The 25,091-nt window shown below is 53.5% G+C and overlaps 1 protein-coding gene across 1 annotated transcript; it reads right to left on the bottom strand.

Moving 5' to 3' along the window:
• Positions 1-14,284: 14,284 nt before the first annotated feature.
• On the bottom strand, positions 14,285-17,285 carry LOC121096866 (transcription cofactor HES-6-like). Its single transcript, XM_040613433.1, has 4 exons — positions 16,750-17,285; positions 16,200-16,295; positions 15,963-16,041; positions 14,285-15,524 (listed from the first exon to the last, which is right to left on the bottom strand). The coding sequence occupies exons 1-4, from the start codon at positions 16,942-16,944 to the stop codon at positions 15,079-15,081; spliced, it is 816 nt and encodes a 271-aa protein (XP_040469367.1). The 5' UTR covers positions 16,945-17,285; the 3' UTR covers positions 14,285-15,078.
• Positions 17,286-25,091: the final 7,806 nt, after the last annotated feature.

Below are 25,091 nucleotides of genomic sequence, written 5' to 3'. Positions count from 1 at the left end.
CAGTGTAATAAAAGCCAACAGACGAGCGGGTTGCTTGGCTCGGCTTTGAAGTGGGAGCGTTTGGAGCTTTGCCACGCTCACATCGGGGCCCCGCCATGTGTCTGCGTGGGGCGAGCGGGTGGGTTTGGGTGCTGCACAGCCCCTGCTCTCCCAGGCTGGAGTGGGGGGCCGTCAGGTGGGAAATAAAGAGAACCTGCTTGCATCCCTGCTGCAGGAGACGCTGCAGAGGGAGCTCAGCCCCGCTCAGACAGCAGGGAACCCCACACTGTTAGCACGGCACAGGTCCTGGGGTGCTCAACAGTTTCACCCTTCGTGGAGCCACTTTGCTGAGTTTTTCTCTTTCAGTTCATCGTATTTTTTCTTGGTGAAATCTGTCTCCTGAAACTGCACTAAAGGTATGCACCAGAATCACCTGATCCTCTTGAAATCTTCATGCATCAGCTCTGGCTTTAAATTAGCCGGTGTCCGGTGGAACTCTCGGCAGCATCTGTCATGCCTCCCAGGGGGACGTATTTTGGCAGCTTTGCCTCTGAATCTTCTTTTATCTGGCTTTTCACCGAGCCTAGCTTCACCAAATTTAGCAGGACTTCATGTGGATTAAGTGCTGTGTGCTGTAATTTAGCAGAATCCAGCCTGCTCAAAGCAAACCTGGGCCATTTTTGCTCTTCATTTTCCTTAAGTAAAACTGTGCTGCATAAAAGCTGGTCCCGGGATGGTCTGAAGCCAGGAAAGGGTCGGGAGCATGGCACGATTGCCTTTCACGCTTGATGCAGTGTGCAAAGGAGGATGGGGGAGAAACCGATCATTCAAACAGCAATTAAAAACACCCAGGGGAAAGTTTGTGAGCTTTTGTTTGGGGTTGTGCGAGATAACCTCTCGCTTGCACTTTCAAGGGGAACGGGACAAAGTCCTCCCTGCCTCACGTGCAGCGCCAGGAGCCGGGGTGAGGGGCAGTGCCAGGGAGGTGGGGAGGGGGCTGCACGTGCAGGAGGTGAGCAGAGGGAAAATGGATTACTCCAGCAGCATCGCAGAGGAAAGCAGTAGAGAGCTGAGGGCAGGGCCCAGCCATCCTGCGTGGTGCTGTGGGACTGCATGTTCTCCCTCAGGACACCGAAGGGTTGCTCCGTTCTTGAATGACTGTGTTTCTCCTTTCTCCAGATCATAAACTGGGTGGCACCTGCAGGCAGCCAGGTCCCGCTCGGTACGGAGGTACAGCCAGGGCCACGCATGCCCACACCGCCTCAGAGCAGCTCCCCTGGGCTGGAATCTGGCTTTGCTCCGCTTCTACAGGCATCAGTTGCTCTTGCAATCAGCGGTCGCAGCTCAGCTGTCACCTGTGGGCTTGTTTCCTAGAGCTTGCTCCACTGTGATGTCAGGGTTTCACTAGGCTTTTGCAAATAACACGCTGACTTAGAAGGGGAGAAGGAAGGGATGCAGCTTTGAGAGGAGAAAATACCTGTGGGCATCGCTTTTTGGTGGCTCCTTCCTTGAAAACCTGGTGAAAATCCCTGTGCTCTTTCTTTTCAGAGCCCAGCAATCGCATGGAGTGTTTGCCCTAGCTGCCAAGAAATTTTGGGTAATCCTATGCTCGGTATATTTACCTTCCAAGCAGTCTGTGATGCAGAGGGCATGCAGCAGCTGTCGTACTGCGGTGTTGTACAAACACAAGGCAGGTGTGAGCTGGCATCCCGTCTCTCGTATGTCGGGTGTAATCGCAGGAGCTGCCACATTTCCGCCAGCTGGGCCAGTCCCCAGTGTATTCTTGTGGATATTGTATTCCCGTAAATATAGATCGTCATACCACACTGAAATGCTCTCCCCATCGGGATGCTCCCCACCAGTTACCGCGGTGGATGAGCCCCTGGCTGCGCTCTGGTTTCAGATACCAGCGGGGAGAGGTTGCAAACCCTGCCCACGCTGAGGTTTCCCTGTGGGGGGCACGGGGAGCTGCACCGTAGGGCTTTGCAGACTTGAACATCTGCAAAGGATGCAGCACAGACCGGGTTACCTTGGTTTGGAAGGGGCTGCTCATGGTCGGCATCGCGGCAGGCTCTGGTTGCTGCTGGAATTTCTGACTCTTGTGCTTTGGGGTTGGGATGTGGTCCTAAGTGGAGCACAGCCTGTACGGGGAAGTCTTTCTCGGTGGCAGTCATTCCCATGCTTGTTTTTCTCACAAGTGTGATGTACATGTATTATTGTTGGCCTACCAAAGCAGGTTTTGCAGTCAGCCATACCACAATTACATGTGAAAGGAGGTCTTTCAAAGAGAGCAGCGTGGAGTTTCTGCTCCCCTGGCCTGCCTGTGCTGCATCTCCTCCAGAAGACACTTCACCCCCTTTTTGGCAAATCTGTGCTCCTGTAACACAAATGAAGAAACCACCTGGAAAGCCAGTGAGTGCTCCCCGTGGGCTGAGTTGTTGTGGGCAGCTGGGGAATCATGGATCTGGTAAAGGGGTTGGTTGTGCAGACTTTGGACCAGATCAGAATCCCAAATTCCCCTGGACTGGGGAACAGGTAGGGTGCCAAAACTCAACTCTGAAAACAACCTTTCCCCCTGCAAACAGCCAGTGCTGGTGTGAACTGAGAAAAGCCTTCAGCCCCCGAGCAGACGAGGTGAGATACATTCCTCTTTGGGGGCAAACCTGCAAAGGAGGATAACGTGGCAGGAGCGCAAGGTGTGGCGAAATTGCTGGAGAAAATGGTCCCCAGGAGTCAAACTGGGAGTTTCCGCGTGCTGCAGGCATCAAAGCAGCCCCCCGAGTGCAGGTGGGAGCCTGAGCTGGCCCCCGCGCTGCGGCCAGACTCCACATGCCTCTGGTTTTCTTACTCATGTCTTAATCTTTTTATTCCCTTAGGGAAACTCATAAAAGTAATTGTAAAAGCTTTGGCAAGGCAACAGGAGGAGAGGAGAAGCACAGGGGAGATCTCTGCCCCAGCTCCCCCCTTCCTGGGGGCACCCGTGCAGGGACCTCCTGCCTGGGCCCCCAGCTCCCCCTCGTAGCTGTGTTGGCTGATCAGGAAACTTTCCCTGGAGAGAGTGAAGGCCATGGAAACAAAATACAAGTCCTCACCCCATCAGGGGTCCTCACCGACGGGCCGCCTGATGGACTGATGGAGAGATGCTGCTGCCGTGGCCGCATCCCCCCGACATGGCAATGCACCAATGCACCCCAGGGGCAGGCTTTGCTGCAGAACGGCTTTTTCACTTGGAGGCTGCACCATCACTTGGAAAATAAGATCGGGGCAAATACTTTTGTTATATCCCCCAGACAAGGGCGCTGAGCTGCTGGGTATGTGATACATCGGAGTGATGGGTCTCGCAGCCCTCTGCCCTGGTGGCAATGGGCAGCTAAGCCGGGGTGCTTAGCATCAGGAAATGCCTCATAGTGCAGCAGTCTTTGAAGGCAAATGTGACCCTTTGATTGGCAGCCCTAAATCTGACTGGACTTAAAATAGGAACACCAGCGCTAGCTAGCTATCTGAAATTTAAGTCTCCATAATCTTCATTTTTTTTTTTTTTTGGCCCTGCTTAATTCTGATTTCAACATACAGGGATTATAAATAGGCAATCTGCAAATGGAAACTGTATAAAAATGGTAAGGGTGGTGGTGGTGTGCTGTGGAATAACAGCTCTGTGCTCGCCTCATCTGCTCTTTCCCTGGGCCATCAGAGATGGGATGCTGTGTTAGGTGGGCTCCCGCTTTCATCTAAAGCCATTCTTACACACTCGTATCGTAACAGGTATTTCAAGCAATGGTGCAAACAGGGGAGATTCCTGTCTCTAACCCGACTGTTGGACACCAAACACTCCTGCACGTGTACATCCCCAAATTTGCACAGTCTCCAGGCCGGAGGCCAAATACATCAGTCCCAGGGTAACGGTGAGCAGAGCCTCATGCTAGGAGCCCTCCTCTGCTTCTCTGTCTTCCCCCATTTCCAGCTGCTTACGGTATTTTTGATTGCTTACAGCAGCCAAATCACCTTCTGCATCTCTATTTCACCCCAGAGATGAGAGTTTTTCACTGACCATTGAAATAGTCCTTTGTACCTGGATCAAGCAGCCCCATGCTGTCAGGTCTGGTCAGTCGGGACGTTGGTGGCAAAGGTTTGTTTGTTTGTTTGATTTTAATTATGCTGCTTCACTGCAAAATCCCTACCAGTTATACCAGCATAAAAGCGCTGGGTAAACGAAGCTGATTTTGCTTGTCTGATGTGTTGATTCCACTGGTGGATTTTGCTGTGGTGGGGAGGTTTGCCAGTATAGCTGCACCAGCAAGACTGGTTCGGTGCAGGTGAGAGGAGCTGGACGCGTATCAATTGATTGGCAGCCAATACACTGTACCTCCCCGCTCAGTCGCTGCTGGCTCAGTGATGGGGAGAGCGAGGGTGCTTCTTCCTAAGGCAGTATTCAGTGCTTCGTGGGTAAGGCATGGCCAATCCATGCTTGTATCTGGAAGCAGGAATGTGTGGTGGGCTTCCATCATTTGGAGCAGAGTATTCATCAGGGAACCCGTTGTATGCGCCCCTGTGGGTCCATGCTCACATGCCCATACCCCGTCCTACCTTGAGGTTGAGGGTTTCTCTTGAGAGTGCCCCAGAGCCAGATATTCCAGCACCCAAAACCTGAGCTCTCAGTAAACCCCAGGTCCTCAGGCACACAGGGAGCCCTTGGACAGTGCTGTGCCGTGGCCTCTGGCTGTGTCCCCCATGGGGGTCTGCACGGGCTGTCTGCATGCAGGCAAGTCGTTTGGCTGGTTGTTTTTGCCGCCTTGACTTGCATTCAAGCACTTGGAGAGTCATCTGCTGGGGAGCCGCCACTCGCATGCTGCTTGGGTCCGGGTCATGCACAGACTTGCAGGGGAAAACATTCCTCCCCTCCGCCTCCTTATCTCCCCCGGAGGAATGCAGTGTCTCCTTCCTTTAATGTATACACTCCGTGCTCTGTCACTAGGAATGGGCAGGGCAAACCAACCTTTGGAAACGACTTTTTTTGAGCTGGGGAGAGGGGGATGCTAAAGAGGAGCTGATGGTTTTGAGGGTGCTGGAGAAGGCAGGGAGCACGGACATAACTAGCATTTCTATCCTTTTTCCTGAGAATGGTGGTCCTCCTGCTCTTACACCTGTGAAGTGTTCCTGCAAAAAAAGACATGGCCCCTTCTCCACAGCAAACAAGCTGCAGAACCTCAAAGCCATTTCATCCTGCCTGTGAGCGCAGGAAACCTTCGGAAGCCCAGAATGAAACGTGCCCCGGCTTCCCACCCGTGCCAGGCTAGCTGCCTGCATGCTGCACAAGGGGCGCCCCAGGAGCTCATCCTGGCTCCTTCAGCGTTCCTGGGGAGTCAGGGCACACCAAAAAAACGCCGTGGTAGGACTGATGGCAGCAGGTATGGGGCAATTTGCTGCTCACCTTACGCTCCATTTATTTTTCTTTCTGTTTTTTTCCCTCTGCTCCACACTGCAGGTTTCACCACTGCTTCAGGCTGGTTCTTCTGCCTGCGGTATGGTTGGCTTTATTGTGGAAAAACATAGGATCGTGGAGAAGCAATTATTTTGTGTACTGGCTTTACTCTCTTCGTGTTTTGCCACCTCCTGATCTTTCTGTTTCCCAAGTAGTTTGACAGATATTTCTTATGTGGGTATGTACAAACATGCATGCACGTACACCTCTCTCTATATATGTATACACATGCACACAGAGAGATGCACACGTATGGATATATATGGTGGGCCAAAGAAACCATGTTAGTTGCTGAGTTACTGCCATGTCCCTTAAGATGAGCATGTGTTGCCTTCACATATTTATTGAGAAGGGCTTTCCACATATATTTGAAGGGGTTTTTGGAGGTGGCGGCACCACAGGAGCGGTGAGCGCCGAGCCCCGGCAGGGCTAACCACCATGAGGGCACCTGCACCACGCGGCAGTGCGGGCAGCTGGGGGCCCGATTCGGCCACAGGTGCTTTGTGCCTCTGAGGCAGCTGGAATCTGCTGCTCCTCAGCCCTTTGCTGAGAAGAGGTGACAAGGCTGGAAAGAGTATTGTGGAAGATGTGAAAGCTCAGCTGGGACAAGGACATCTTGTGTTTGAGGAAGCAGGTGTTGTCCACCTCGCTGTGGTTCGTGTCCCAGCTGTGGAAGGACTTGGGACCTCTGGCTGAGGATGGCAGAGACACGCAAGTGCTGGAGTGAACCTGCTCTTGTTCTGAACCATACAGCTTGTGTACCTGCTCTCCTGGTTGTTCATTTTTCTCTCTGCATTTCCTCTTTGACTGATGAAAGCCACTAAAACCAGTATTTCCCATTTCAGGCAAAATCCCCAATAAACAGAGATTTCTGTCCTCCCAAGCTGGCAGCAGTCGGTCCGTTCAAGGGAGACCATGCTGCCTGCTTTGCTCCTCTGCTGTGGGCACTTTTCTGACGCCTGCCTCAATCTGCCCATCCTCTCTCAGGATCCACCCCAACCACACGAGCAGCGGTGGAGGTGCACGGTGTGGAGCAGGACCCCCTGCTCGCCATGGGACCCTGTCCAGCAGAGGACAGGTAGGTGCTACCCAAAAGCATCGCAAGACTGTTGGCCCGGCGGCCCTTGGGGTGGAGAGGTGTGCCCTGGCAGGCAGATCCCTTCCCGCTCAGACTTGCTTCCCCATCCCTAGGGTACCGCAGGCTGGCTTTCTACGTGCAGCTGGAGCAGCGCCTGCCCTGCGCTGAGGGAAGGAGAGCTGTCTGCATGCTGGGCGAGGCAGCTCTGATCTGCCTGCCAGGAGCTGGATATAGACACAGACAGCTGGATGAAAGGGGAAAGGTGTGTAAAAATCCCCCCCGAGGGGCTAGGATTAAAGCTGTGAAACCAAAAGTTTGTGGAAACACTTTAGGCTCCATCTGGGGTACCCATATTTCCCTCCAAAACCAGTGGGAGCTGAGAGATCATAGGCTCCAACTGTACTGGCGTTTCATTTTGGAGCAGCCATGTGGCTTTGAAGCACATTTCCGAGTTGTCCCCACTCTCTGTGCTCCATATCGGTTGGCGGCGCCGTTTTTGTGCACACAAACTGAGTTCATTTTGGTGGAAACTCGATCAGAAGTTCTGCTCTGAGCTTGCACCAGATGTTCTCCAACTGCGGAGGAAGCCATGGTGGTTGAGAGCAGCAGCTGGTCCTCTGGGCAGCTGTGAGCCACATGCGTGTCCAGGGTTTTGGTCCAAGTGCCTAAATCCAGCTGGAAGTAACGTCCTTGAGCAGCATACGTGGTAGATGTAGGAGCCTCAAACCCAGCTCCTTTAGCCAACTGATCTCCATTATCACACAGTTATTTGCTGACGCAGACACTGCCCTTGAGTTTATGTGACCTTCAGCCCTCGGTGAGTAGTGGTCTCAAGTGGGTGTTGAAGTTTAGCTCTCTGGGAACCACAGGTCACCACGCTTGTGTCCCACGTGTACACCTGCAGCATGGCCTGCACTCAAGTGTTTGCAGGCTCCGCTCTGCCAGGGCGAGGGCTGAGTATTCCCCCTTTGCAGCAGGGTCAGCGTGGGCCATCAGGAAGAACATAGGCTTCTTTTTTATACATTGGATGTTTCTGGGAATGGCCAGAATGGTTTTCTTCTTCCATGTCTGTTTGCTGAGACCTCCATCAAGACTGATGCTGGGGTTTCCCTGGGATTGCTGTGGTCTAGAAAGTAACTGCGGCCATCCTGGGATTCCTTGGGAAGGTTTCTGCCACCCTCTCCTGTTGTAAAAGCATCTCCCCGGGAGAAGATCGGGGTAGCGGAGGCGAAGGGCTTGTGTGTTGGAATGTTTTGGTGGCAGGGGAGGTGCGCCAGCCCACCTCGCTGCCGGCAGTACCGCTGGCTGGTGTGCTGCATGCTGGCGGTGCTGGAGCTGGGCTGAGCAACCTGGGCGAGAGCTGCACGGTGCCAGGGACCACCCCTGGGACACCTCTGCGCTCGCCACCCTTGGGCTCTGACCCGGGTTTGGCAGCGTACTCAGCCAGTGGGTGCTCGGAGCAGTGCCGGGTTCCCTGCAGCTGTCAGAGGAACAGCTGGAACGGACAAGGGCTCTTCTCAGCTTTAATGCCAAGGCTTCCGCACTCCTCGCTGAGCTGCTGGTATCGCCAGAATCACCCGGTGCCCCAATCCATCCCTAGCACCTGGAGCGACCAGGCACCGCCGCCAGCTGGAAGGGGCAGAGATGCTGGGCAGAGCCTGCTGCTCTGGTATGGGCATTGCCTCCCAGGCTGGTGGAAAGGGCCAGGGCTGTAAAAAATCCCTTCCGAAAGAAACAGAGGGTCACTCCACTAAAGCAAGGCATCTCCCAGCCACAAATTAACCTTCCCAAGCGCAGCTTTGTGCTTGCGTGTTGCCTTTAGGTCAGCTGTGGGAGGACAGGCAATGCCAGACCTGGCGGGGGACATGCCCTTCGTCCGGCGGGGTGAGCTCGGGCAGGGCTGGTGCTGTGCACCACGTCAGCCGGGCAGGCTGGGTCAGGCAGCAAGACCTGGGCTGGCCGTACCGTTGCCCGCACAGGGCAGGATGGTCGGAGGGCACAGGCCTGGCGGGATGTGCGGATCGGACACGGCTGGGCGCTGCGGGAAGGCTGCGCCAGGCACTGCCCGCGTGGTGGGGAAGGCTCCAGCGGTAGCAAGTGTATGTTTGGACGGAGGGACTGGGAAAAGGCAAGTGATAGAGTTGGGAAGAGGGTAGAGAAGTGATTCATATGGTGGCTGGAGAGGTGCTTTTCAAGTTCTGCCTCATCTCTTTAATCTGTACAATCCCTGGCATCTTGCTAGGGCTTTTCATCTAGAGATCTCTGCGATGAATACAATCATCACCCCCAAGTAGGAGACTGGAAAAATTCAGGTGCGAAGCAGCTGGAGGTGAGAGCTGGGCTTAGAACAAGCTCAGCTGTCTGGTGGGGCTGTGCTTAGCTGCTGTGGCTGCGGCTGCTCGGAAAAACCATGGGGCAGCTGATACCAAGTCCAAAGCCGTGGCTGAGACAAGCTGTACCAAGGCTCAGGGCGTTCCTCTGGGGTCTTGGGTCTGTGTTGGAAAGTGCTCTCAGCTCCTGGGTTCTTATGGATGAGGGAGGACAAAGCCTTGGGCTGCCACAGAGATCTTCTAATAGGTGTGTGTTCCTGAGTGCAATGCCGAACTATGGGAATCGCCAGGAGGCATCGGTCTCCTTTTCCCCAGAGGATTTTGACAACGCATCTGGTTTGGAGAACCTGTCTGTCCAGGTATTGCTTTCGTTGTGTTCAATGGTCTGGACGGTTCTCCTATCACACCTATCAAAATAATATCTCAGCACTTTTCAGGAGTGCATGAAGTGGTGTGATCGCTATCCCAGGCGGATTGCTTGTTCTCACAGCCTCTCCAGTGGGAAGGTGCATACCTTAAAGTGCTTGCCTTTGTACTTTAATACTCATGTAGGCTAACTAGGGTAGGGCAGGGGACAGAGAGGTTTGAGGTTATGTGGTTGCTCCTGAGCGGTTCTTCCCACAGCTCCAGAGGGACCCAGGAAGTCCCAACTCCTGCACAGGGATGCTCTGCCCTTGCTGTGGGAGCTCCTCCATCCCAAGGAGTTCAGCTGTGGCTCTCCTGCCTCACTTCACCATCCTGCCTAACATCTGCTCTTCTGAATTCTGTGGAAATGCTTATTTCTTTCTCCCTTCTCAGTCATAGGGAGTAGAAAGAAACACCCTGAGCTGTGAGAGATGGTGTGACTGCGGGGGGAGGTTGCTGGGGGGAAGTAAGCAATTTGCTAGGCTCAGTTTTGCACATGGCTTGTGCTGCAGAAGGTTACCTGCTCCCTGGCATGATCCATACTCCATCCACTGGCTAGCTGGGACAAAAAGGAGTGGCCTTCCAGAGCCGCTCTGGGGTTTCTCCTCACCTTGCAGTTCTGTGTCTGTGTAGGGCTCGCTTCTGGCTTTACAGTTTCTCCACTGAGAAATATTTTTAGTGTAGCAGCCTGGAGTGAAGGGTGCAGGAAGGTGCTTCCAGCAGGGTTGGCTCCCTTCAGCAGCCACCAACAATGATGCTCATGGCCCACAACGGTCTGACCTCCACCTCCCTATGGGATGCATCTCCTGGTGAGCGCTGGGGGCTTTGAAAAGTACCAGCATCTCAGCTAGAGGTGGGAGAACTGTGGTGTGATGTCCCAGGGGTCAGCAGTGCTGGGGCTGTGGCAGATGGCTCCTGAGGGGCTAGCCGGGTCCCTGGGCAATCCTGTAAGGGTGCTGGGCTGCGAGGGTGAGCGCAGCCTGTGTGGGAAGGCGAGGCAAACGCCACGCTAGGACTGTGGAAATGCCTGTGTGTTTTATGTAAAGCCTTATTTCACACAGCTGACTAAGTCCTGTGCTTTAAATACACAGAGTGTGCCAGCAGTACACCGGAGCTGCCAGAAACGTCCGTATCAATAGAGGATAAAAGTAAGGAGGTGAGCGCTTCATCAGGTGGCTGTGAAAGGCAGTAAACTGGCTCCTTACAGCACAGGACAGCATTTCTGATGGGGTAGCAAGACCGGCCACGGGGTTTCTCCTCTCCCTGGAAAGGAGGCACCATTCCCAACCCTCCTGAAAAGCGTTTACTGTTTGACAGAACCAAAGGGACGGTTCTCCAGCCCCAAAGAAGAGCCCCTTTGAGTCATTTCTAGAGGACCAGCTCTCTCTGCAGCAGCAGATGTGGGATCGACTGAAGAAGTCCCTTTGCTTGGTGGTTCCAGCCGCAGGAAACTGGTGAAAACGCTCCAATGTGCTTTTTAACTCCAAACGTGCAGTAGGATTTGTAACACCTAATGCAGGGACCGTAGGAGAGTCTCAGAAGCAGAGCAAGTTCCCAGGCTCTGGTGGGTCTGTGGTGATGCCTTGGGCAGCGAGCCACATCCTCCCCAGGGCTGTGAGTTATAAATGAAACATCTCAGCAGCGCGGAATGGATCCAGGGCTGGCTTCAGCTTCTGCTGCGTTATTCATGAGTATGTGAAAGCTCTGAAAAATGTGACAGACTTTGGGTTAGGTTCTCAACACAACGTTACTTCTCATGAGATGAAATATGAGCGTGTCCCTGTTAAGACAGGAATGTATACACTGGGAGCTGAGATAATGGCATATATAAAGGGAAAGTGAAGTCTTTGGTGTTGTGCTGTCGATGGGTTTGTTTTCATTTCCCTCCCAAGAGAAGTACTTGGCTAGCGAGGTACAAGCACTGGCAGCCACAGCAGTGTGGTGCAAATCAGTCTGAAAATGTTTTGCCCCAGAATTGCTTTTGGAGGGGGTTTTGCAAGGTGGCTTGCTTGTGGGTGCAGATGATCAGGAGCCCCTCCACAGCTCCTGGAGAGGTGACACCGGCAGCCCGGAGTCTCCTCTTTGCCACAGTGAGCCCTCAACAAAGCAGTCAGCTGAAAATTTGGCTCGCGTTCCCTTTTTAAGCAGCGTGTTCAGCCCTCTTGGGTAGCAATCTGCAGGGGCTCAACATCACTCCTAAATCCCAAAAGCATTTTGAGCTGGTTACTGCGGGTGACTGTGGGACCATATGGGCAGAAAGAGGTTGCTCCAGTGCCCTGGGGTGGGAGGAGGAGTAAGGGAAAAGCCAGAGATGCTCAGAGGCCCCAAGGTATGTGTGTGTCTGGCAGAGGACAGCATGGCAGGGCCACAAGTTTTCTTGCATACTCATGAGCCTCTGTGCTTTCCGAATGGGAAAGGGTTTAGTCCTGTTTGCTGAGAAATAAGTTTTCCTGTTGGTTTCCATGAGAGCTGGTCTAGGAGTGCATTTGATATAAAGGGAGATGCTACACACGTGGGTATTTCGTCCACCTGGGCTTACGTTATTATATACATCTGTAGTTGCTTTGTGTTAAAGGCATATGGGGGGTCCTGAGCCTCAGGTCCAGCCTTCCCCACATCCCCATGTACATAGCAACTGGCCTCTGCTTTTTAATGCTCTGCCCACCAGTACACATCTGGAAGAGCACTTTGGCAGGGGACAAAGGCCAGACTGGCACCAGGCTGTCCCAGCCCGGCGTGCGCTGGGTGAGATGCGAAGCATCTTGCAACCGCTTCTAGCAAACAGGTCTGTCTGGCCATGCCCATGCCGAGGAATCTGGTCTGGGCGCTCGTCTTGGCCGTTTCCAGCCTGCATATGAGGCGAAGACCTGAGTGTGCAGCATCCCAGCCATCTGTGCCTCCAGACCCCCGGTGCCTTGGGCACACAGTCCCAGGTGGGAGCAGTGGTGCAGCCTTGAAGGTGCCTCTTCTGGGTGCTGGGGGACTGAGCCCTGGGCAGTGCTGTGGCACACAAGAGGCACAGCTGCTGGCGCCTGCTGCAGAGGTGAAAATAGCATCTGTACGGATCCTGCTGCTGTGTCCAGAGCGTGTGTGACAGTGCAGCTTCAAACACCAATTTATGAGGGCAGTGCTATTTACTCCGCAGCAGCCAGCTGGCTGGGGGGAGCTGCTCTATGCCTCCTTTTTCCTGGGGAGAAGATGGTAGTAGCTGGCAATGCGTTTTGGGGTTTGGAGAAAAAGCTGGAGAGGTGCCTATGTTGAAAAGCAACATATTATCGCTCTTGTACATCCCTGGTTTTGGTAAAACCAGGTGGGTTTGAAGTAAATACAGAGTTCCTTTGTCAAACACAAGTAATAGCTGAAACTTGTGTGTATGAAGTGCTATGAGCAATCTTCTGCCTTTCTGGAGAAGTGTTTTCTTTACTGAAAACTAGTAATTCACAATGGGTTCCTGCAGCATTAGTTGGAAATGTGACGGGGAGATCATATGAAAGGTCACCATCGGTTTGAAATGAAGGCAATGAAAAATGAGCATCTTGTACTAAAACTGTTCCTGGAGATTCTTGGCGAAGTATTGCAGTCTTGATTTTCTATTTTAAAAACTCTCTCACCAGCTGCCATGTGACCCTTCCCTCCACACCCACAACCGAAAAAAACCTACTGATTAGAAACAGGAAATAATAAAACTCGCTAACCACAAAGCATTTTCAAATGCACAAAGTAAACAAGCAGAGATGGTAAGAAATATGTGTTTCCCACTGATCTCTTTTCAGCATGGTAACCCTAGCTGATCATGAGTCACTGGGGATTTACAGCTTTCAGGGGGAAAGTATGTTTTTGAGCTGATGCTGTGGAACCATAGTAAAATATTTTAATCACAGCCTCTCCTAGCGTAGCAATAAAGCAGGCACAAGCGCCATGAGATGCATTACTGACACCACCTAGAAGTAAAAGAAAGCTTCAGGCCACCCTTGGGGAGGGAGCTGCCCCCCTTGCCTGCCCCACGGGTCTGCGGACCCCCGCACCGGGCAGCAACGGGTCCCCGGCGGGTGCAGCCGTGGGGCTCTGGTTCGATGGGGGCTTTACCTAAGCTCAGCAACATGCTTGGTAATAAACCGGGGAGGTCTTTAACATCTTTTCTCTGCCTAAATTCTGTGGTTTGCTTCGCCTGATTGTTTTCTCTGCCCTGAGTATTCTGTGCGCTTTGCTGTTTGCTGCATGGTTGCGGTAGGGTGATTTGGGTGCATTTGCTGCATTGATGGTCACTCCGCAGGTTCCCATCAGGAAAGGTGGAAGTCCTCGTTCCTTGTTTTCAAGCAGAGGGTGGAAAGTGATACTGCGGTAAAATCTGTACAGATCTGTGCTTTTACCTGCCTTCAGACCCCACGGCTGAAGAAACCTGCCTTTCCTCTGCGCAGCCATGTGTAGGCCAGTTGTTTCTCCTACCACCCTTACGCCACCACTCCTAATGGCTTTTCAAGAGGGCTGGATAAAAGGGAGAGCTTTACAGAAAAATATGCTAAACCCAGAGGTGATGCTTTTCACTCCTTCGGCATCAAATAGATCTCGCTGCATAATGAGCCCCTCTGAACTGCAGGTCCATTAATTAGTATGCACAGTGTTTGTTTAAGGCTCCTTGCTCTTTTATTTTAACTGTGAGGAACTTTTAACTGCCTTTGAGATGAAAAACGGGACCAAATGTTGCCAACAAGCTAAGCAGATTTGTCCCGGTCTCCTTGGTTCAATTTAAAGGGGATTTTACCTCCTGCCCTTTAGATTATCCCTGTGATTCCCTTACAAGTAAAAGCTGAAGCGTTGATCCAGGCTGATAGACCCAACTCCTGATTTCTTTCGTAACATTTTAAGCGCTGCTGTGATCCAGGTGATTCTGTCTGCGTGTGTGTGTGTGCTACTGCTTCTACAAAGCATCAGGGGCAAAACCCAAACCATCTCTCTCAATTGGATCCAGGAAAACCCACTGGTGAAAGGAGAAAACAAAAGCAGATCCCCAGATAAACAGCAGATCTGTTTATTCAGAGCAGATAGGACAAGGCTGGGAGAAATATCAATCATTATATTTCAAAAGTTTATTTAGAACTTTTAGTTACAGAAACAAAACCATAACCCCTAAATATAACTATATGTAACATATATATATATATTTATACACACATATAGCTCCCTAGTTCAACAGTAATGTCAGGGCATCCCGGTGGCTGGGAACAGCACACCCCAGAGGGAACAATCCAGAGAGCATTTCTAAACAGCCTAAAAGAAGTCCAAGTCTCTCCCATTTGCTTTTTTTTTTTTTTTTTTTTTTTTTTTTCTCATCTCTGCAGCATATTTACAGGAATCAGAACCGGAATCTCATACACAAGGATAATAATCAAAATAAAAAGTAGAAGAGATCGGGCCTTTACCCCTTTATCCAACAAAGTGATCTCCGTGGCGTGTGTGAGAGCCGAGAGGTAAGCTTGGTGCCAGGGGGGGTGGTTGCTTGTTGTCTTGTATTTTTATTAATAGGAAGTTAATTATGTTAAGTATGTAAGACAAGAAAGCTGTATAATTAATATACACTAAAGAGCACGAGAGGATTCTATACAATAATTTAGATGTATTAAATAAATAAAAAATAATAGCAGCCTTCTACAATGCAGGCTACACATAGGTTTACTTCGGCTTGAAGTACCCTGGTCTTTAGTACACCTACAGGAACAGATTTGCTCCACAAGTGTTTTAAAGAAACATATCTATAAGATACATACGTGCGAGTGTCTAAGGTTAGGATAAGCATTTTAAAACACACTTTACCACGGTCTCCACATATCTAATGACCCCATTCTAGGGTTGTTATGGGAAAAATTTGGCTGCAGGACCTGTCTGGGCGGTGCAGCATCAACCTGGCTGAAACCTGACAGCGATGGCAGCTGGAAGGAGTTTTTCGAAGCCTGCTTGTTCTCGGCAGGGTAGAAGCGCTCCTGTGATGGGGTTGTGCCCCGAGTGCTCCCTTTAGGGCTCAGGGGGCTTTTTGGTGTCAAGACAGGCTGCTGAGAAGGGCTGGAGGACCTGAGTGTTGCTTTGCAGGTGTCTTCGCCAGACCTGGGCAAGGATTTCAGCAGGTGGTTTAGCAGCCGTGCCCCGAGGGTCTTGTCCACCCACTCGCAGGTGAGGAGGAGGTTGTGCACCTCGTGCATGCACTGGATGTACCCGGTGCTGTACCTCTGCTGCGCTTCCAGGCCCACTTTGGAGTCAGCTGCGTTGGGGAGGAGACAAAGGGGAGCTGGTGAGCAGGTACAAGCTGCGTGGTGGGTCCTGCTTAAAAGCATTGATCAGGTTTCCCTTCGCCCACAAGCTCCCTGGAGGCTCGTTGAAGCCCACCGGGCTTTACTACGAGGTGAATCATTCACAGGGCACAGGGGGATGGTGAGGCAGGGTGTGAGCCACCCAGGCAGGCAGCCCCCACGTTCTGCTGCCCACTGCCAAGGGCAAAACTAGACCAAAAAGCAGCTCTGGAAGGAAAAATAACCTTCCGTGGGTTAACCTGTGCCCAGCTCCATCTCCCCATCTAGTGGAGAAAGCCAAACGGAGCCGCAGCCCGGGCCCCAGCAGGTTTGAAAGATGCTTTTTGTGGAGCGGGCAGGGGATGAGCGCTGCTGGCACCCCTGGCAGGGTGGGTGCAGCGGGCACTCACCCATCAGCTTGCTGCTCTGGATGTTCTGCAGGTGCTTCACCGTCATCTCCAGGATGTCTGCTTTCTCCAGTTTAGACTGCTGAGGAGGAAAGAACGTGGCAGTTAGAGGCAACAAAGGGTTTGTACCATGTCTAGTTGCTCAAAAGAAAAGACACCCCCCTCAAAAAAAACCCAAACCAACCAACCCAATCCTCCACCAACAAAGGGACAAAAAGCAGCAAAAAAATGAGCACTTACATCCAGGTGAAAAGCACCCACCACCGTCTCCTTCAGCTGGTCCAAGCAGTTATTAATCCTTTCCCTTCGCTTCCGCTCAATGAGGGGTTTCCTTAACTGGCAGGGAAAAGAAAAGGGGGGAAACTTGCAGCTGATATTTTTTTCTTCCTCCCTGCTGCAGTTCAGCGAGGGCAGAGCCCCGTCCCCGGCGTGAAGCCAGCGTGGGGTGAGGCGATGCTGGGCCGGGACAAGGTCTGGATGGAGACTGCACCACCCCAGCTCTGGTCATGGCCTGTCCCTCAGCCGGGAACAGCTCCCACTTCTCCCACTTCCATTCATTTTAAGCAGAGTTTACCCGAACAAAACAGAGAGAAGATTTTCTAAAGCTGAGAAAGGAAGCAGCAAAACCACCCACACGGGTTAAATTCAGAGAAAGCACCTTTATAATAAAAAGAAAACAAAAATTGTCCCCTTTCTCTTTCCTAGAAGCAGTGCCTGTAGCTGCGGCACTCATCATGCCCGGTGCTGGCATCCCTGCGGATGCTGCTGCAGCGGCGTGGAGGGGACCTACCTTCCTCTCCTCCTTGGTGCTGGCGAGCTTGTGGGTGCCACCGGCGGTGGTGGTGGCGGTCATTCTAATCCAGCCTGGCCACGCCGGGAGGACGGGATGGGAAGGAGGCACTTGGGCGGTGGGTCTCTCCCTTTCCCGATGGGCTCTTTGCTGCCGTGCGGCTCGTCTGCTGTATTTATAACCCAGAATTAGCATGTGAAAGGGGACTTGCCTTGGCGGGACTTCTTTTCCCACACGAGGGGTCGAGCCCGGAGGTTTGTGGCCATCAATCAAAGCTGACAGGTCACTGCTTCTTTTCAATGACCACGCCGGCCCCCCCAAATGGCGACAGATGTCCAGCCTCCGACGCCGGGCTTTGGAGGGATCTTTTGTTAGGAAAGAAGGGAAGGAAAATGGGCGCGCTCTGAGCAGCTTGCATGGCTCCTCGCTCAATTTGCACAGATTCCCAGGGAGGCAAACAATAGCCGAGGAGCGGTTGAGTTACACCTGGGAAAATGCCTTCTGCCCATCTTTTCCCCTTCTATCTCCTGGAAGCGATGCCTTTCTACCTGCTAACCTCAGCCCTCGTCATTTCACATCTTTGAAGCAGCCTCTTCATTTCATAATAGAGTGCTCGAGCTAGGAGTTCCTGCTCCCAGGAATTATTATTACAAGGTAATGATCGATTAAAAACTGTTGACAGCAGACACCAGTAGGAAGGTTGTTTCCATCACAGAAATCCTCTAGGGAAACCATGGGAGCTTTATTTATCTCTTGGGATCTAAAGTTCTCTGTTGCACACGGACGGATATAGGAAATACAAAATTTTTTCAGTTTGTGGCTGCTGCGTGGAATTTAATATTAAACTTGCAGGCTGCTGCAGATGCAAATGAATCTGGAGGAGAGTCAGTTCTGTGGGATTTTGACTACTTTAATTTCCCCCCCCTCCCCATGCTGCAGGGAGGCCGGGTGGCTTTGGGGGGAAGGGTGTTCTGTTCGCTCCTCTGAAATGCTAGTGCAGAAGCAGATGGGCCTTTGGAGCAGACTTGGCACAGGATGAGCCTGCACTTTTATGCTTCCTCACTCCTGCCTGGTTTGGGGGAGGGGGGGGGCGGGGGGGGGGGGGGGGGGGAGGAGTATGAAGGAGTTTTTCGTGACCCTGCTTTTGCTTTCTGACCGTTGCTTTGCTAATGAGCAGGATTTGGCAGCGTCCTGTCGAGTCCCGCAGGTGAAGCCCTTTGGGTTGGTGTCGAATGTGTCACCTTATTGAAATGGAGAGGAAGCGGCCACAGCGGTGCCAAAGGGCTGCAAGCCAGCCCAACCCGTCGGTGGGATGCCCCATCAGTGGGATGCCCCATCGGTGGGACACGCCGTCGGTGGGATGCCCCGTCGGTGGGATTGACCCGTCAGTGGGATGCCCTGTTGGTGGGATGCCCCATCGGTGGGGTTGACCTGTTGGTGGGATTGACCCATCAGTGGGATGCCCCGTCGGTGGGGTTGACCCGTTGGTGGGATGCCCTATTGGTGGGATTCCCCAGCAGCCAGTGCAGTGCCGTGGCTGCAGAGCCCTCTCCCTACCTCTGGCCGGGGGTGGGGGTGTACCCCAGCAAAACAGCGAGGACATCATGTCTCTTGCTTCAACGCCACGTGGGTGTGTTTTTGCCTGTGTGTAAATGCAAACACACTTGCAGCATGGCTGTACGCCCTGCTGCTGGGGCTCGTGGTGAAAACATGTCCCCAGACGTGGTATCTCTCAGGCAGAGGTTGTTTGTCAGTCAGATGCGGAGCTGGGGTGCAGTTACCTGGTTTTATAAGCGCCCTACTTGGCAAGGGCCCAAGCAGGGCTGGTGTGGCTGCTGTGCTGGGAGAGGAGGGCTTGGGAGGGGAAGGTGAATAACTTCTCCTTTGTGCCAGGTACAGGGAGCAGGGACGGGCTCCTTATCTCAGGTGTGTCCCCCACACAGATGGTGAAAGCAAGTCCTGTGCAGGAGCCCCTCACAGCAGCCAGCCCTGGCTGCTCACGAGTGCAGGCTCTGTTGGTTTCTCAAGCTTTTTCCAGCCTGCCTGGGGAGGTGGAGCGTTGCTGGTATTTATAAAAGGCGTAGCTGGGGCATCTGTTTCACTGCATGACTCCAGCAGCTTGGTGTGGAAAAGGGGGTGGGTGGGCTGGGGTAGGGCTCTGCCCTGCGCGGGGGTAGGGGGCATGGGGTGGGCGCAGCCCTGGCTCTGGGCACTTTGCTAGGGTGCTCGAGGCTGGAAGCGCCTCCCTGTCACCTGGGCACAGAGCTTCCAGCTGGGTTTGGCTCAGGCGAAGGGTGGGAGAGAGAAGCCCCCTGTGCCGCATCCCAAACACCCTTCTACCAGCACCTTGTGCAAGGAACAGGCACCTCCCCAAGGCAGCCAGGGCAGCAGGGGGAAGCCTGAGACCACTTTGGCTCCCAGTCCAGCTGAGTTGGTGGAGGTGTCAGCAAACGCAGAGTTACCTAAAAGCTCTGTAGAACATGTCCTGTGCCTGTCGGCATCCCTGGCCAGGCACAGCTGAGGGTCCTGCTAAGGAGGCTCAGGGGGGCCCTTATGGCTCCCTACAGCTGCCTGACAGGGGCTACAGGCAGCGGGGGTCGGGCTCTGCTCCCAGATGAGAAGTGACAGGACAAGAGGAAACAGCCTCAGGTTGCACCAGGGGAGGTTTAGATTGGATGTTAGGGAAAAATGTTCCCTGAAGGGGTTGTCAAGCATCAGAACAGGCTGCCCAGGGAGGTGGTGGATTTGTCATCCCTGGAGGTATTTAAAAGATGTGTAGATGTGGCACTTAGGGACAGGGTTTAGTGGTAAACTTGGCAGTGCTGGGGTAAATGGTTGGACTTGATGATCTTAAAGGGCATTTCCAACCTAAACAATTCTATTCTATGATTCTCTGTTAGTGGCCCAGGGGCTGGCCAGTCACCAGCACCACCAGAAAAGGTCTCTCTGGTCTCTGTGGTGGTGGCACCTTCTCCTTCACCCTCCATTTCCTCCTTGGCCCAGACTTGCTGCTTCTGCCTTACCCTTGCTCCTGCTTTTCTCACCCCGTGAGGGGCGAGGGGGATGCTCTGCCCGAGGGTCACACACAGGCTTCCTCAGCAAAGCGGCTTCTGTGAAGCAAGCAGGCAGAGGGGTGCTGGTAGTGAGATGGTGGGTGCTGGGGACAGCCGGCTGTGATGGGGGCTAAGAACAGTGTGGTGGCCCCTGGTGCTCAGTGACAGTCCGTGCCCAGCCCGCACAGGGCAGCTGAGCCCCCAGCCTTGGCAGGACGGGGCCCTTGGCGTGCCCACTGACATCTGCTCCGGGTGAGCTCATTTCAAGGTTCATTTGTAAGACAGCACCACAGTGAAAAAGAAGAGCAGCTTTGGCTGTAAACAGTTATTTTACACCTCTCAGTCATGGCAAAGGCCTTTATTTTGGAGGCGGGGGGGTGGGGGGGGTGGGGGGTGCAGGCGGGAGAGCTGCCCTGGCTTTGGGGGAAGGCTGACATCTGTGCTGGGGATTGTAGGGACCCGACAGGCCAATGCAAATGAGCATTAAGGGGAGCTTTCTGCAAATTCCCGCTTTCCTTTTGCATTGCCCACTGCCAGGTTTCACTGAAAAGGGGATTCTCCTTCGGAAACAAAGCCTCCCTTTTTCCTGGGCTTTCCAAAAAAAAAAGGAAGAGAAAGGGGCGAGCGCTGCGCTGCTTGGAGTTTTCTTTTTTGCTATTTGTCTACCTTTCACACCCTGGAGAAAGAAAACAACTTTTAACATCTGTTCCTGCGCTCTAAGAGGGAAAGAAAGGCTCTTGAAAAGGGGAAAAGTGTGGCAGATGTTGGCAGGTTCCCTCCGACGCAGATGTCTTGCTCCGAAGAAAACTTTCTTTGGGGGTTGGCAGCCAGGGCTCCTCTTTGACTCAGGACACGCGACTGCCTAGTGAACGAAGGGACGTGGGAAAGCGCTGGCAAACAAAAGGCCTTATTCAAACAAACCTGAGAGCCGTGAACAATCTAATAACCAGCAGAGAAATGGTCAGTGGCCCCCAGCCCCACCGAGGAGGGGTTCAGGGCAGCCGGTGGCCACGGGATGAGGGAATTTTGCCGTATCCCCAGGGCTGTGAGCAAGGGTGTCCCCTCCTCTCCCCCACCTGCTCTCTCTGGGGCACCCAACGTGGTGCTTTGGCCAAGGACCGGCCTTCTGGAGGTGCTAAATGGTTTCAGCTGGTCTGCAGGGCCAGCTGCAGGGGGGGCTGGCTGCGCCAGGGCATCAACAGGTGGAGGGCACTGGCCCACATCACTGGCTGAGGACCGGTGAGCCCCCGGCCAGCCACGGCAGCAGCTATGGGCCAGCAGGGATGTCTTTCATTAAGCTTTTAAATAAGAGGTTCTGCCAAGATAATAATTAAAAAGCCCCTGACTCTATTGATTAGGACCAGCTGAAATATCCTTGTGAAACTGTTTGGGGAAAGAAGGTTTTTTTAATGGGAGGCAAAAGTATTGAGAGAAAAAAGGATTCTCGGTGAGCCTTTAGTTTGCCCTCTTCCCTTCTCAATGGCTGGTAAAACGAAATGATTTAAAATAAGTTTTTGCCATGAAAGCTGGTAATATTTCAGTTTAGGCACTCAGAAGAAAAAAAGTGAGAAGCCTAGAGAAAAGGCAGCAGAACCAAGAAAATTCCCAGAGGAAAATAACTAATTATGGTTTGCTGTTAAAGCTGAGGAGCTCTATGATTATTTCTCTTATTCCTCCGAGCTTTGTTCTGCCTCATCTCTGTCCCAGTCCGTTTTGTCTGGGCTGCAGGCAGGGCAGAGCTGCTCCTGCCAGCGGGGCTGCCTTGTGCTGGGGCAGCCGTGCCTCCTCCCTGCTTGGGCTGGAGGGGAAAGCCTGGTGCGCTGGAGCTGTGTTGCCTCTCTGGAGGTCGAGGGCTGAGGCGAGCACCCCAACCCCCTGCTGTGGGTGTCCCCTGTGTTTCTCCTGTCAGCAGAGTCCTCGCTGCATAGCGGCTGGGAAGCAGGAGCCATCTCAGCTGGGCTGAGGACCCCTGTGCTGCAGGGAGGATGCTGCATGTCACCAGAGACCTGTGCACCTGCCCTGGCCGGTCCCTCCTGCCTCTTGCAGCACGGGGTGATACTGCAGGCACCAGCTCACAAGCTGGCAGGACTAACCAGGAGGCCTGTGGGGCACTGAGGTTAGCCCCTGAGTCCAACCCAGGCCCCCGGCCGGTTAACAAAATGGCCTCGTTAATGCGACTGAGCCTTTTGGGGGGATGGATTTGCCGGGGGAGGGTGGGAGGAGAGATGAGCAGGTGCTCCCGAGTGCTGCCCGGTCTGCTGCACGAGTGGTTCACGGCAGAACCCCCTCATCTCCTCTCCTTTGCAGGCTGGGGCTGCATCTGGACTGGATTTGTCCCCAGTTAAGTGACTGCTCGTCCTCTTCTGAGGCATCTCTCTGGCTGGGTGTGGGAGCGAGGGTCCCCGGCCCGCAGGAGGTGCCGTGGGCAGGCTGTCAGAGGGATGGACGGGGTGCTCGGGGTGTCCTGCTCCATCCAGCACTCCCGGCTGTGTGTGAGTTTGCTGCCTCTGCTTTTATGACAGCAGCTTTGCTTTGGGCACATGCAGTAATGTGGGGTTTGTGAGGCGAGGGGCGAAGCACGGCTGCGGGAGAAGTGGGAGCAGGCAGGGCAAGGCAAGGTGGGGGCAGCGGCCGCGGCTGGCACGGAGAGGGGGTCAGCCCTGGTGTGCAACCACAGGGCACCCTCCACTCCCTCCCTCGGGGATGGGCTCTAGTCCCTCCTTGCCATGAGCAAACATTCACTGAGGAGAGTCTGTTTTACAGGGCTTTAGTCATTATGAATAAAGAGGGTTTTGTCTGGACTTTTCTGGCCAGTCCTGGTTCAAGGTTGAGGTCTAAAAACGAGGGGTAAAGCTCTCCTTTAAAAGGTTTAAATCTGGAGGTTTCTCCATAGCTGTGAATCCCAAGCAGGCTGTCCCAGAGCCCCGTGGCACCCAGGGTGGTTTGCTCCCAGAAGGTTCCAGCAAGAGCGGGATGTGAGGAGCAGCAGGACATGCTGGCGCGGTGACTGGACGCGCTGGGTCCGGAGGGTGCTGGTGGTGCCTGGGCAGGCAGGCTGGCTCCCAGTATGGAAACCGCCGCCACATGGAGGTTACTCACTGCTGGTGACGCACCAGGGCTGCGTCTTCAGAGCGGCCTCAGTTCGGGATGTTGTGCTCACCTTGTCCCATCGCAGGCTGGTGCAGGGTCCCCAGGGGGACCATGTGTCCTGCAACCCAGCCAGGATGGGACAGTGCTGGAAGTAAGCTGGGGCAGAAAAATGAAGGGTTGTTTATCTGTGCTTGGGGCATGGAGAAGAGCATTTGCAGTCATTAGTTGTTATAAGGAGAGCCAGCTGAGAGCACAGCCCTGATGTGGCAGATGCCATCGGTGATGGCACATGGGGCCACAAGCCCCCTCCGAGCTCACAGCGAGGGGCTGCTCCAGCCACCCTTTGTGTCGGAAGGCTGTATCAGTGAAATCCCTGGGGCTGGGTGACACCGTCTGTACCAGGTCACTGATTTTGGCAGAGGGCTGGGAAGCGATGGTGGGGCGTGTGGTGAGTGGGGAAGAGGCAGAGGGGATCTGGGAGATTGGTCTCAATGTCTGTGGCCAAGCGGTGGGCTGTCAAGGCAGCACTCTGTGTGACTCCCTATGGTGTAGGCAGGGGTAGGAGTGCAGCTGGAGGTTCACCGGCTCCAAAGACATTTACAGGTGGAGTGAGGGAGGACATACATGTCACTGGACAGTGCTACATGCGGTATTTTCATTATAGGGGAAGTCCAGCTCCAGAAGCAGCACTGGACACATGGAAATCCTGTGGATGCCCCTCGATCCAGCTCCCTTACCAAGTGCACCGAACCTCACTAGCCCCAGCTTGGCTCGCTCGGTACCAGCTGGCTCTGCCATCATCGGCAGTGGATTCCTGGCGTAGGAAATAATTACGAGGCTTGTACCCCCTGACAATTCTCAGCTTTTCTCTCACACACACCCCCCCCCCCCCATCCAGCCTTCCTGTTAAGGATCAGCTGATGCTCCTGCTGTTGCTCAAGCCCATCTCCCTCCTGGCAGGTTAGCAGGGCTCCCGGCCTCCGAGGAATTCTTATCTGCTCCTTTGCAGCTAGAAAGCTGCTGCTTGCAGCTGGGCTCCTGGGCCAAGAGCACCTTATAGGAAGAAGAAAATCTGATAAGCCGTGTGGGTGGTGATGGGCTGATAAGGGTGAGCCCCTGGCTGGTGCTGAAGTGGCGGTACAAGGGGGAAGAGCCAAGCTGGGTGGAGAGGGTGTAGGGGGCTTTGAAGGAGCATTCAAGGGGGTTTTGAACTTCCCTCATGGGGCATCCCAGGATTTGTTTCATTCTGGAGGGCAGCTCTGGGCTTTCTCACACTCTCTGTGTGATGTTACCAGATGTCACCTGATAACAAGCCTCATCTATAATGCAGCTGGTGCTTGGTTTATTCAGTAAGCTTCACTTTCATGGCAATGTGGGTGCCTGGTTCCCCAGATGTCAGAACCCAGAGCTGAGCACCCCATATCCCAGCCTGTATCTCAGCCCCTGCACATCCCAGCACCTGTACATCCTGCACAGTCCATTTCTTCTTAAATTCTCGGTTCCCAAGACCATAGAAAGATCTGGGTTAAGTTTCACCTTTGTGAGACAAATATCTCTTCTGCAACTGTGAGTAAATGCAGCTTTCTTCCCGGCTTGGCCACGTGCCCGTAGCAGCTTTCTTTTTATAGTATGTGCGTATACGTGTACTGACACCACATCCTGACCCCCTGACACAAAATACCTTGTCAGCACGAACGAGGCCACCCATCGCTAATGCTCCACAGGGAGGGCCACTTGCAGCCCCCCTGCCAGCTCCTTGTCCTGGGCCGTGGGCAGGGGGGCTGCTGCCAGGGAGGCAGGACGGCCAGGGGGGCAGCGGGCTTAGCCACAGCCATTGCCTACATGCTGCTTATTTGTGGTGCTGCAGGGCTGGGATTGCAGCACCCCAGGAAGTGGGGAAACACTCGCTTGGGTTTTTTTTTTTGCACTTGCTGGTTCAGTCTTGGGACAGCCTGGCTGCTGGTAGGACAGCAGAAAACACAGGGGTGTAGGATGGGAGGGCACGAGCTGCAGGGTGCCTGGTCTTTGTGAGCCAAGTCCATCCTGGTTGTATGTAAAATCACATCCTGCTCTCTAAGCTATTTTTTTTTTTTTGTATCTGCATTTTTACATCTAATATTTTTACCAATTAAAGCAAAAAAAACCTTATACTGCTTTTTGGTTTATAAATACTGTCTGGTTTTAACCATATCTCCCCCC

Source organism: Falco naumanni, chromosome 13 (genome assembly GCF_017639655.2).
Source record: "Falco naumanni isolate bFalNau1 chromosome 13, bFalNau1.pat, whole genome shotgun sequence".
NCBI lineage: Eukaryota > Metazoa > Chordata > Aves > Falconiformes > Falconidae > Falco > Falco naumanni.
This window is presented reverse-complemented; position numbering and strand designations above follow the sequence as displayed.

What these genes read in the sequence shown, in the direction of transcription:
- LOC121096866 (XM_040613433.1), bottom strand. Translation starts at nt 16,944, where the DNA reads ATGCTAATTCTGGGTTATAAATACAGCAGACGAGCCGCACGGCAGCAA. An exon ending in TGGGTGCTTTTCACCTGGAT is followed by an intron (nt 16,042 to 16,199) that starts GTAAGTGCTCAT and finishes TTTCCTCCTCAG; the next exon opens with CAGTCTAAACTGGAGAAAGC. An exon ending in CCAGAGCAGCAAGCTGATGG is followed by an intron (nt 15,525 to 15,962) that starts GTGAGTGCCCGC and finishes TCCCCAACGCAG; the next exon opens with CTGACTCCAAAGTGGGCCTG.